Raw genomic sequence first — 12,805 nt, 5'->3', positions numbered from 1 at the left:
GCTGCAGTTAACCCAGGGGCAGGCCAAGGACACGCGACCGTCCGCTCGCTTGCTTGTCGGGGGCGGACCTCACTTCTGGGACAGTCGTCCTCTTTTGTAGCTGAGATAGTTTGGGGACCTGGTTCCGCAGGTCACCTCCTTCCTGGGGTCCCCACTCTGAATGACATAAGCGTTTGCTCAGTCAACCAAGGAGTGTTGGTGGAGCTTCCCCTTGGGGCCGGAAACCAGAGGGCAGTTAGGGACGAGCTCTGGAGGAATTAGGTGTCACGCAACCTCCTAGCAGCCCTTCAAGCTTCGTTTCATTTTCTCCATTTTAGAAATGGAGACACTGAGGATCGTAGACCTTCTCTGGGATTCAGAACCGGAGTTCGAATCCCACTTTGCCCAGCTCTGAGTCTCCAGGACCGATTCCCCCACTTCATTACCTTCCGTTTCCAGGGCTGGGGTCCAGCGACTGTGTGTCAGTCGTCATGGGTCTCGGCCCCCAAAGTGTCCTCAGGCGATGTGCCCTGGGGCCCCGTTGAGTCGGGGTCTCTGGGACCTCTGCGGTGGCTCCGACCTGACTTAGCCTGTTGGAGTCACGATGAGGGTGGGGTCTCTCCTCCAGGGGGCCCGGCAGGGGTCGCCCCTCTCCTGAGCTGGACCCGGGGCTCTCTCCACGCCCCTGCAGGGTTGTCCGAAGAGTTCGGAACACTTACTCAAAATGGCATCAAGATCTGTAATATCTTGCATTCCACTTCCTTTTTGGGTGAGCCACTGCCCCTCACTCCTCGTCTTCCCGTGGACACAGGTGCGGGGCTCTCGCGGTGGATGGCGCTGGGGGAGGTCATGTCAGGAAGTAGCAGCAACCTGGACAAATTGATGTTCCGGGTGTGGGGTCTGCTGGGCCCCCTCGGATCCCCCTGCTTCCTCACCACGTGACCTCAGCACCCTCCTGACCCTCATCTTCCTTGACCAGCTACTCCCGCTACTCAGTTTTCTGACGGAAAAGCTAATGAAATAGACAGACCCTAGAAGAGCAGCAGGGAAGGTGAGCGTCTCGAGCAGCCGTTCAAAGCATCCTTCCCCGCATGCCGCCTCTTTTCCTTCTCTGGTCTTTGTGGGGAAAAGGCTAAGAAGCACCTGATTTTTTTTAGCTGTGACATTATTGCCATCAAAGGTTTGTCTCTACCCAGTTGAGTCTTGTTGGAAATGTGGCCAGAGTTTACTCTGCTGGTTTAGAAAAAGAGCTGAGGGTCGGGGTGGGGCCAAGATCTCTCACTGTGGCTCCTTTGAAAGGGACGCTTACACGTCAGGTGTGTCCGTGTCCCTGGTCCTACGCTGTGGGGGTCGGGGACACTGCACCGCCTGGGCCACAGCTCAGACCAGGTCAGGCAGAACCTCTCAGGGTGGTGCTTCTCTGACTCAGGCTGCCTGCCCCTCCACCCTCAGGGCGCACACGAACGCCAGGGGTCCCGTGAAAATGCAGAGCCTGACCCCTGGCAGCTGCCGGTGCTGCTGGTCTGAGGACCACACGTAGAGCAGGGGTCATGGAACGTCAGGAAGGGACAGGGCCTGATGGGGGCCACGCCCGCTGCCAGTACACCAGCGGGGTGCAGGGAACAGGACTTCAAAGCCAAGCACCATCTTCCTGTGGAGACCGGGGGCTCAGGGCCCTAGGCTGTCGGAGCTGCAGCAGGAGAGTCCCCGCCGGAACTCGGCGATTGTACCGGGACGGGAAGGTGGGGGGGCAGCTGAACTGCTGTGCGGTATCTCGTCCCTCCAGGGACCAGACCCTTGCACTGTTCATTTCATAAAGCAAATGCTTGTCCAGAAAGGGCACTCCTCCTCTTTTTTTCCCGTGAGGCTCTTCTTGAAGCTTCCCATGGCTGCGCAGAGTTCCTGTTAGTGATGCAGGCAAGACCGCTTGCTCAGGGACAGAGGGCAGGGCAGGTTTCCCTGTGGCCCTCTCCTAGAGGCAGCGTCTCGCCTGGCTGCCTCGTGCCCACACCCACCCCGGGAAACTAGAATGAGGACGGCATGAGCCTCAGCCCGCCTGGCCTGATCCTCGTGGAGCCTGTGAGCGGTCAGTGTCTCTTCCTGGGGGTAGAGGCCTTGGCACTTTGGGGTGTGAATGTTTGGGTTGACAGGTGCCCATGGTGGGAGCAGAGACCGCAAGGGTGAAGGTGAGTCTGACCCTCCATGAACAGCTGGCAGCGTGCCCGCGTCCACGCAGAAACGGTGCCCGCCTTGGACAGTGGAGTGGACCCTGTACAGTCTCTGCCTTCACGCCTGCCGTGGGGCAGGTGCCCAGGCGGTGCGTCCCTGGGCCTTTTCCTGCTGTCGGCTATCTGATCGGGGAGTGGGTAGGAAGCTGCTTGCCGAGAAAGAGCCGTGTCCTTGAGGAGGCCGTGCTGGACGAGGCAGGCAGACGGGCCAAAGTGGGCAGCGGGGTCGGGTCGCATCACACGTGGCCTCCCCAGACTCCTGGGCCTGGCAGGGTCACACGTGGAGTCAGCTGAGAGGCTCCGTGTCCTTCAGGAGGCCGTGGCAGGGCATCAAGGACAGCGGAAAGTCTAGGATCAGTTTTACAAGCTTTGGGATCCACGTCGTTTTCCCTAATAACGTTGCCCTTGGGCCGCTGTTGCTGGAAGGGAAAGGGCAGCTGCGCCCCAGGCCTCTGCCCCCTTCCAGCTGGCCGTGTGCAGTGGCACTGAGCCTCAGTGTCCTTGTCTGCTACACGAGGGTAAACCCTCACCTCACAGTATGTGTGTCAAGATTAAAAGACTGGGCACCTGGGGCTGTGCCCAGCACACCCAGGGGTTGTCACTGAGTGGATGTGGGTGCCGTCCCCGACGCAGGGTGCCAAGAGGCAGCACCTGTCGGCTCTGTGACACGCGCCCTCCGCGCAGACCGAGAATTCGCTGCTCGCCACCTTCGGTGCAATTCTAATTTCAGCGTTTCTCAGCTCGCTTTGGAAATAGCATCTTTCATCCCCGGGTGTCTGCACAGCCCGGAAACGGGAGCAGCCCCCCTCTGCAGGCAGACGTGTGAGATCCAGGTTCACGCTTTTCCTCGGTAAACACCAGATCCAGCAGGAGGGGGTGGGAAGGCGTGGACCTGAGCCAGGACCACGTTCAAGGAGCATGCGTTAAGCACCTGCCGTGTGCCGCTGCCTTTGCACACAGTGGTCCCGGGGGAGCTAAGGGAGCAGGCTCAGTGCTGTGCAGCTCTGCGTCCTTTGGCACAGTGGTTCCGGGGGAGCTGAGGGAGCAGGCTCAGTGCTGTGCAGCTCTGCGTCCTTTGCGCACAGTGGTCCCGGGGGAGCTGAGGGACCAGGCTCAGTGCCGTGCGGCTCTGCGTCCTTTGCGCACAGTGGTCCCGGGGGAGCTAAGGGAGCAGGCTCAGTGCCGTGCGGCTCTGCGTCCTTTGCGCACAGTGGTCCCGGGGGGAGCTAAGGGAACAGGCTCAGTGCCGTGCGGCTCTGCGTCCTTTGCGCACAGTGGTCCCGGGGGAGCTGAGGAACAGGCTCGGTGCCGTGCGGCTCTGCGTCCTTTGCGCACAGTGGTCCCGGGGGAGCTGAGGGAACAGGCTCAGTGCCGTGCGGCTCTGCGTCCTTTGCGCACAGTGGTCCCGGGGGAGCTAAGGGAACAGGCTCAGTGCTGTGCAGCTCTGCGTCCACACACCTGGATCCACACGACCAGCAGTCAGGTCGGTGTCTCCCTCGGCGCCGTGACTGTTTGTGCCCCAAGACAGTCGGCAGGTGCTTCCCGACCAGAGCGTGTCCTACCTCGTCTCGGGCGACGGGGTGCTTCTGCTCCTGCCGTGTTTTTTAAGGTCCTCTGAGAGCTGCTTGTGCACAAGCACTCAGCTGGGAGCTCCTGCAGATCATGCAAACTCATGACCCGTGAGGGATCTAGGGAGAGCAACTGCACAGAATCGGGAGCAGCAAAAAACAGATGTGGTGTCGCGCTGTCACCACGCGGCCTCCCCTCGCCCGGCTCACCCACAGTGGCCCAGAGCCAGACAGGCCGTCTGGTCGGAGAGAGGAGGGTCCTTGGGTGCCCAGCCCAGGATCAGGCCTGCCTGATGTCCAGTCTGGGTGTCCCTCTCCTTAGCTGGCCCCGTGGGCAGCTGGTGGGGGGGTCCCACTGCACTCACCCTGACTTCCCTCCCACCTAGGTCCTTGCTGCGAAAGTTCTCAACCTTGTCCTGCCGAACGTGTCCCTGGGCCGGATCGACAGCAGCACGCTCTCACGGAATAAGACAGAGGTGAGTCTTTCTAAAGACCTGGGGCAGCTGGGGCTGGTGGGGTGAGAAGGCACCAGCCCCAGGGGGGAAATCCAGGTTTTAGCTCTGCCTCGGCCGTTTACCACTATTCAGCCGAGGCTGTGTGCGAGGTGACGGGGACTTGAGGACGTGTGAGATGCTGCCTGGCTTTGGGATTGGGTGGGAAGGCGTGGGCGGCATTGCTGCCTGCGCGGTACCCATGTGTGCAGAGGAGCTGACCAGGTGAAACTCTGTGTGTGTCAGCCAGGTCTCTTCTGGTTGTAAGTGACAGAAACCCAACTCAAAGTGATTTGAGCAAAAGGGGGGATTTATTGGTGAGTGTAACCAAAGGCTTCAGGCATGGCTGGATCCAGGGGCTCAGAGTCTTGTTCACCATCTCTCTCCCCACCTCTCATATCCCCTGGTTTGGCCTCGTTCCCAACCAAACTTTCCCCAAGTGGAGGCAAAGCTGGCCACCAGCAGCTTTACATGAGCAACTGCAGTGGAAAGGCAGCACCTCTTCCCAACAGAAGTCTCAGGGCTGGTTCTTGTTGGCTGACAGTCTGGGTTATTGGTCCAGGAAAGCAGGTGGCATCAGTCCTACCCAACCTCGTGGCCTGAGAGCAGAGAAGGGCAGTTCTGTTGGGGGGCGGGGTGGATAGGATCGAGGATGGAAGAATGGATTCAGGCCAGGCCACGTGTCCACTGGGTTGGGAGCTGGAGGGGGATCAGAGGAAGGGTTTCGTGGCAGAGGGAACAGCACGGGTGAAGATCTCGGCATGAAGAGCCTATTTGCAGAACAGCCGGTAGTTTGCTTCAGCCACAGTGTAGAGGTGAGTGGCAAGGGGTAAGCTGAGGGCAGGTCAGGAGGCACCGCTGTGCCAGGGGTGGGCTACTGCCCTCAAGCAGAGCTCGCTGCCCTCTGTAGAAGCAAAACCAGCCCAGGAGGCGTAGCAAGCAGGGTGAGGCGGCCTCGGGGGAGATACGCTGGGAGTTGTGTGACGTCACCGTCACCACCTCTGGGACCAGACACCAGGTTCAGCATGAACGACGGTGCACCTTGCCGCCAGGTCCATGCAGAGACCGGGGTTGGTCTGTGAAGGTGCTGCTCGGTGAACCAAGCCCCTCCCCTTTAGTGAAGGGCCAGCACCTCATCCCCTGCCTGTGACGGGACCCTTATGCTCCGTGCCAGGCTTGTGTCACGTGCTCACCCTTGCACAGCTCCCGTATCGCAGGGGAGCAGACTTGAGGCTCGCCCATGTGCCGGCACATGCCTGGGGTCACCGGCTGATGGGACTAGCCTCAGAGCTTAGGTCAGTGGGTCCCCAGCCCGCTCCGTCTGGGGGGCAGCAACCCCGTGGACGGGCGGCACCCTGGCACCTGGAAGGGGTGGTCCTCAGAGTTGAGCACGTCACTGTGCTGCTCTCCTGCCTCAGCCTCCCACCGTGTGTCAGGAGTTTGAAACCCAGGAGTTGCTGGCTGCCTACGGACCCTGGAAGGTGGAGCGGGTGCGCGGCATCCCAGTGGCCTCCCCCGCTTCCTTGGGGCATGAGCAGTCGGACTCGGGCTTCATTGTAAAATTTGGCCTCCTGGCCCTTTGAGCTGCTCAGAGAGCGGCAACTACATGGGAATCATCCCTAACATGCAGGAAGGGACATTCACAATCGGGGGTCAAAGCCCAGGCCTCCGAGGGCCAGCTGTTTATGAATGTGGCTTGTGTGGGCCCTGTGCGGGGAGCCTGAGGTGGGCCAGTCCGCCCAGTCGTCCACCTTCCATTTGAATTTTAATTTAATCTAGTTTTTAAAGTATTTATTTACTTGGCTGTGCCAGGTCTTAGTTGCAGCATGCAGGATCTTTAGTTGCGGCATCCGGGATCTAGTTCCCTGACCAGGGATCAAACCTGTGCCCCCTGCATTGGGAGCGCAGAGTCTTAGCCGCTGGACCGCCGGGGAAGTCCCCAATCTAATTTTAAAAGCAGTAACTCCCAAACCTATATCCTGGGGCCAAATTTGACCCACCAGGGTCAAGAATATTTGAGTAAAGGAAGAAGATTTTCATTCCAAAAGGCAGATCTGTGTGGTGAGAAGGCACAGTGTTAGGACCCAGAAAGACCAAAGCCAATCATGACATGAGTGAGATCAACGTTAACCCCATTTCAGAGGTGAGGAAACAGAGGCTCGGAGGTTAAATAATTTGTCCAAGGTTACACAGCCAGTCGGGCAGAGCTGGGATCCGAAGCCTTTGATTCAAAGGTCCATGCTCGGACGCCTCCTCCCAGCTAGTATTTACAAGCGTGAAGCTCTTTCTCCTGATTTGTAATTACTGGTCCACACAGCCCACGGCTGGAGACCATCGCTCTGCGTGCAGGATCGCTTGGGAGGGGAGTTGTGTGGGCAGGGCCTCCTCCACCCGCCACAGCCAAATAATGGCTCTGGCTCAAACGTGCAATTTCCAGAAAAACCACTAATCTGTGCAGCAGCTGTGCTAGGATAGCAGTGGGCTGGAGGGGGGAACCTCCCTTTGAGAGGAAACATCGAAGTGCAAATCCGAATTGTTTATCTCACCACCTGAAACTACGTGGGCAAAAAGGAAGGAAAGAAAGATAATGAAATGATTCCAAACCCTCATTGTTTGAAAGTAGCAAATTTCAGAGCTTCTATCTCCTTTTTGAACTGATGGAAAATTTCATTGAAGGCCTTACAAAAAACAGAAGAGTCGGGGTGAATATCCAGCATGCAGGCTCCCCTTGTGTGCTCATCGCCCCCGTCCATGGTGGCACGCCGTCCTGTGTCAGGTTTCTGACGGGCCGGGTAAGCGGGGTGACTCTTTAGAAGCACTAATAAATTTCCCTGCTGGGAAGGCTCTGAGGGTGGACCCCGGCTAGAATAAATAGGAAGCGGGAGCTTCCTGTCCTCGGCATCGAGCATTAGCCCCTCTCCTGCCTTCTCTCTGAGTCGCCCTTTCAACATTCTGCTGAGCTTTAAAAATAGCAATGCCGAGGGGGAAAATGTGTTCAGAAAAAGCACCTACCAGATCCAACACCGGGTGTCTTAAGGCCCATCTTTAGCTGAGACATTTCCCCTGGAGCCCTGCAGCTATAAAAGCCTCAGGAAGAAAAGAACCATTTGCTTCACAAGCTTACTGAAGTAGGACCTGGGAGAAGGGGCTGCAGGCTGGGATGCGGGGGGCCTGGCGGGCTCCCGGGAGGATTCGGAAGTCAGCTGTGTCTCTGGGGAAGCAGGACGTTTGTTTGGGGCTTGATGTGGCAGCCAGGACTGCCAGCATGACACCCTCACTTCACAGCAGCGAGCCCTCAGACGCACAGGCTCCCAGCATGTAGGAGTAAAGGCAGAAATGCCTGGCGTTGTCTCAACACCACCCGGTGCACTGTGTCGCGGCCCTCCGTCTCCCCGTCCACAGCTCCGGGAAGTCAGTCTTAATATCAGTATTTGCATTTGGGAAACTTAGGCCCAGAGAGGGCAAGTCACTTATCCAGGGACACACAGCTACTAAGTAAGGATTTGAGCCTAGGTCTCTCATGTTCGAGCCTTAAGTTCTGAAGTGCTCCTGGAACTGAAATCCTGGGAACAAGCAAGCGGCTGCTCGGCCTTTGTTGTGTTTGTCTACACAGAGTCCCCAGTCAGCACATTGGCGTACTGTACTGACGTACTAATCATTCCACCCTCAACCACGGGTTTTCGGAATGTGATGAATCCCTCCCACTCTGCAAAGCCTTGAATGTTCTAAATAGTTCTCCGGCCAAGGCCGCCGAGGGGGAGGTGTGAGGAGGAGGTGCTGAGGAGCTCCTGACGCCCCCTGTGCACCATCGGTGACCGTCCGCCCGCTCACAAGCAGGTGCCCTGCTTCCCTTCCAAGCCCCGTCCTCTGGCCCCGTGTCCAGGTCTTCTGCTGGGAACGTCCACTGTTTATATATTGAGGCAGTTTGTCTTCTAGAACCAAGTCTCTGTTCTCTGTAACTGTGCTGGGACGCCCTCCAAGCGTCTCCTGGCTGGTTTACATTCATGCCTGCCAGCCATATGGTGAGTTCCGGGCACCCAGGGAGCTGAGAAGGGGCCAGCTCTGCTCCCTTTCGTTTCTGTGGTGGGCTCTGCTCCAGACCCCCCCTCCCCCAAGTATTTGCGGTGTGCCTACCTCAGGGGTCAGGCCACTGTTCCCCTGTTGCCTGCATGTCTTCTGCCCACACGGCTGGGAGGCCACCTGCCGTGGCCCTGGGAAGCTCCTGCCAGCTCTGGGAAAGCTCGGCCATGCCTAGGCGTTTGACTCATCGTAACCAAGGCTAAAGATAGGCTGAGCCTCCCATGCTGCCCCCAGGACACAGCCTCCCAGGAGCCCCTCTGAGAGCCGGTTATTACTTTCCAGTATAACCTGCTTGCTTAGCTGATCTTATTCTGTGACTCGCCATCATTCATAGCTCATATCGCCACAGAAGACTTGTCTATTTCGGGCAGCTGATAATTTACCAACGCCTTAGAAAAAAAAAAAAAAAGGAGCCATGGGAACATCTCTTGGCGTGGGCCTCCGTGTGGGGTGGCCGGCGGGGGAGCGTGTGAGCGGGCCTAGCTCAGGCCGGCGCCCAGCATAGGGGTCTGTTGATCTACCCCTGCTCCCAGCCCTCCTTCCACCGGGACCCTGGCAGAAACAGCTCTGAGCTCGAGAGAGGCGGGTCCCTGAGGTCAGTGGCTGTAATGGCAGCAGAAAAGCCAGGGCCTCTGTGGAGAGACTGTCAGGGGCAGTTCCAGCTGCCAGCCAGGCCCCAGACAAAACGAGGCACCCCCTTGCCCTGCAGGCCGAGCTCCTCCTCTCTCCCAAGTGCCTTCCCGGGTCCAGCAAGAAAGCAGCTGCAGGCCGGGCAGGGCTCACCCACCACAGTCTCAGAGATGCCACTGGGGACCTCGCAGCAGGCCGGGAGATGAGGGTTGGAGGCCCATTGACGTGCGGATAGGATGCAGCTGACTGGCCAAGGCTTTTGGGATACGGGCCAAGCCCGATACGAGCCCCAGACAGTGCGGTCTGACCACGGGGGTCTCCTGCCCCAGACCTGCCCAGGGGATGCGTGGCTCCTGACAAGGGGATAAAAGTGACATGAAAGCCAAGACTGCGGGGAGAGGAGAGGTCAATTTCCATAATTCACATTGGAGCTTTCCCTCCAATTTTAATTGTGGAACATTTCAAATCTACAGAAAAGTCGCCATAGTAGTATAGCATACACCCGTATACTCCTCCCCATAATTCACCGATTGGAAGTACTCTGCCATACTTTCTTTATCTATGCTTAAATATGAAATATCAATATGGACATATATTTTAAATATTTTAAGATTTATTGTGGTAAAATATACAGAGTATAAAATTTGCCATCTTAACCAGTTTTAAGTGCACAGCTCAGTGGGATTAAATACATTCACATTGTTCATCCGTCACCACCGTCATCTTCAGAACTTTCTCATCTTCCCAAACTGAAACTCTTCCCCACTGAACACCAGCTCCCCAGCCCCTCCCCCAGCCCCTGGGCCCCCCCCCCCCAACCCCGTGAATCTGACTCCTGAGGGACCTCACAGTGTTCGTCCTTTCATGACCAGCTTATGTCACTGAGCATAATGTTCTCAGGGTTCATCCATGTGGTAGCAGGTGTCAGAATTTCCTTCCTTTTTAAGGCTGAACAGTATTCCATGCTCTGTATAGACCATGTTTTGTTAATTCATTCATCCTCAACGGACACTGGGTTGCTTCCGCTTCTTGGCCCTTGTGAATAACACTGCCCTGAACATGGGTGTGCAAGTATCTTTTCAAAACCCTGCTTTCAATTCTTTTGGGTTTATACTTAGAAGAGGGGTTGCCAGATCGTTTTGATATGCATTTCCCTAATGATTAGTGATATTGAACATCTTTTCACATGCTTTATTGGCCATTTGTATTGATATATCTTCTTTGGAGAAATGTCTATTCAAGTATTTTGTCCATTTTTTAATCAGGTTTGCTGTTGTTGAGTTGTAGGAGTTCTTTATATTAATAACCCTTATCCAGGTATATGGTTTGTAAATGTTTTCTCCCATTCTGTGATAGTGTTCTTTGATGAACAAAGGGTTTTCATTTTAAGGTAGTCCAGTTTATCTATTTTTTTCTTTTGTTGCCTGTGCTTTTGGTGTCATATTCAAGAAATTATTGCCAAATCCAATGGCATAAAGTAGATGCATTGTTTTGGCTGAAATTTTTTTTTATGTTTGTTTGTTTATCGATTTTGGCTTCGCCGGGTCTTAGTTGCAGTACGAGGGATCTTCGTTGCGGCATGCAGACTTCTTAGTCACGGCATGCGGGCTTCTTAGTTGTGGCATGTGAACTCTTAGTTGTGGCATGCATGCGGGATCTGGTTCCCCGACCAGGGATCGAACCCAGGCCCCCTGCATCGGGAGCGCGGAGTCTTACCCACTGGCCCGCCAGGGAAGTCCCCTGAAACTTTTGAAAGTAAGTAAGTTGCAGACCCTGTGGTCGTACTTCAGCATGTGCTGCCCAAGAGGAAGGACCCAGAATAAGGACATTCACGCACATCCCATTCTGTCGTCACACTTTGGAAAAGTAACAATAATTCCCTGTCATCATTCCTTTCATTACCTCTCACCATCTGGTCCATGTTCTGATTTCCTCATTTGTGACCAACTTTTGATTCCAAGACATGAGGCCACGCGATCTTGCTGTTTTGTGACCAGCAGTTGTGAACATGGTCCTGCAAGACCCCAGTGATTCTTTCTTGTTTCTCTTATTATTTATTCAATCCCTTGGCCTGTGAAAAGGTGGCCGTGGCCCGTGTGATTGGGTGCAGAACGTGGGTCTGCTTTTTCCCTTCCCTCTGTGACCACTCAGGACCTGTGTCTGGTTCCAGGGTCACACCGCAGGGACCTCCACTCCCAAGGCACAAGCAAGGTGACCCTCTGCATCATTTCTGGTTCCAGTGCCCTGTGGTGGGTTTGTGCAAACCGCCTGCACCCACCTGCCCAGGGCCTGACCTGCCGGCCCACCTCCGGGCTCAAAAAGCAGATACAAGGATGAACAGGAGTTCAAGCTTTAGTAGCAAAAAGTACTTCTCGGGAAAAGATGTTCGGTAATTCACATGCCCTTGATCAGTGGCAGTTTATACATGTAGGCTAATCCCGATTAGTCCTCTTTCTATCCAAAGTGGAACTGCAGGTCCTTATTTCTGGTGGCTCTCCTCTGGTCTGGCTCAGGAATTTCAGTCCCCCAGGGCGGGGCGCCTGCCCCGGGTTGGGGTCGTAGCGGGAACTTGGGCCTCGGTAAACAGGGCTTGCTTCAGTCAGCCGTGCTGGAGAGACTCTGTGGAATCAGGCAGGACCCTTATGTCCCCTCCCCACCCTGCAGGCCGCACGTCAGGCCAACAGACACTGTGTCACTCGCGCTTTGGACCAGGCCCTGTCTTCGGGGTCACATCGTGGGTCTGTTTACAGCGGGCAAAGAGGCGGGGGTAGGGGGAAAGCATGAGCTTTCCAACAAGAAGTCCAGAGGCGAGGCCTAGGAGAGGTTTTCTCTTGTCCGGCTCCCTCTGCAGCAGTCCGGCCCTTCAAGACAAAGGCAGGGCGAAGACATGGTCTCTGCAAAGACCTGCCAGTTCATGTTCGGGTTCCCACAGGTTTTTGGCTCCAGAGAATACTTGGGTAGAGTTGTCCTGCTCTCCCCAGTGTGCCGGGGAAGGCTGTCTGATTTCCCTGGGGTGAAGATGGATGGATGAAAAGAGATGGAAACGGTGGAGGAAGGAGATGGGAATCCCAGGTGGCCCTGAAGCAAGTGGCAGATGAGGTCTCCGTAGGCAGAGGGAGGGGATGGGCTGGAAGGGGGTCAGGAAGACCGGCTGCAGACATGTCTGTAGGTGCCTGGGAGAGAACGCAGGAGGTTAGGCCTGCTGGGCTGGGCTTCTCTGGGAAGTGTGAAATCACGTGGGCAGGGCACTCGCCTGTGCTCAGAGGCCCCCGCACCCCGTGGCAGGCCGTGAGGGGCGGCAGCACGCTATGGTCCTCACCAGGGACGCACCCGTTTCTCGTCTGAGGCATGCTGGTTCCCTGCAACTCCACGCCCCCTGGCCGCTTGAGCCCACAGGACTCACCTTGACTTCCCCCTGTCTAAACATGTAGCACAGCGTGGTGAGAGGTTGGGAATGCTGATGGTGGGGCCCGACTGCCTCGCTCTTATCCTGGCTCCGTCCCTTACTTGCTGTGTGACGTTGGGTGAGTCACCCAGCCTCTCTGAGCCTCAGTCTCCTCATGTGTAAAATGGATAATAATGACAGTTCCTGTGAAGGGGTCCTGCGGAGATTCAAGGAGCAAGTACATGTAAAGCACTCAGCACGGCACCTGGCATAGAGGTGAGGGCTCAGGGCTAGTTATTTCTAATACTGTTCTAATTAAAACTCTAATTTTGAGTCCATCCCAGAACAGCTTTTCAAAAAAGAGGTCAAGAGATCTGACTGGGGGTGGGTGATTCCTGGATTTTGCTCAACCAGAAGTTTAAGAACGCTCCCAACTGTGGGTTG

The 12,805-nt window shown here is 56.1% G+C and overlaps 1 protein-coding gene across 3 annotated transcripts in view; it reads left to right on the top strand.

Moving 5' to 3' along the window:
- The window catches only part of MGLL (monoglyceride lipase), a 104,636-nt gene that overhangs the window by 83,757 nt on the left and 8,074 nt on the right, over nucleotides 1-12,805 (top strand). For all 3 annotated transcript variants that reach the window (XM_057554551.1, XM_007179192.2, XM_007179191.2), the window contains exon 6: nucleotides 4,162-4,251. In XM_057554551.1, coding sequence (XP_057410534.1) covers nucleotides 4,162-4,251 — 90 coding nt within the window. The remainder of the gene's footprint in view (nucleotides 1-4,161; nucleotides 4,252-12,805) is intronic.

This window comes from Balaenoptera acutorostrata, chromosome 10, assembly GCF_949987535.1.
Source record: "Balaenoptera acutorostrata chromosome 10, mBalAcu1.1, whole genome shotgun sequence".
NCBI classification, from domain to species: Eukaryota; Metazoa; Chordata; class Mammalia; order Artiodactyla; family Balaenopteridae; genus Balaenoptera; species Balaenoptera acutorostrata.
This window is presented reverse-complemented; position numbering and strand designations above follow the sequence as displayed.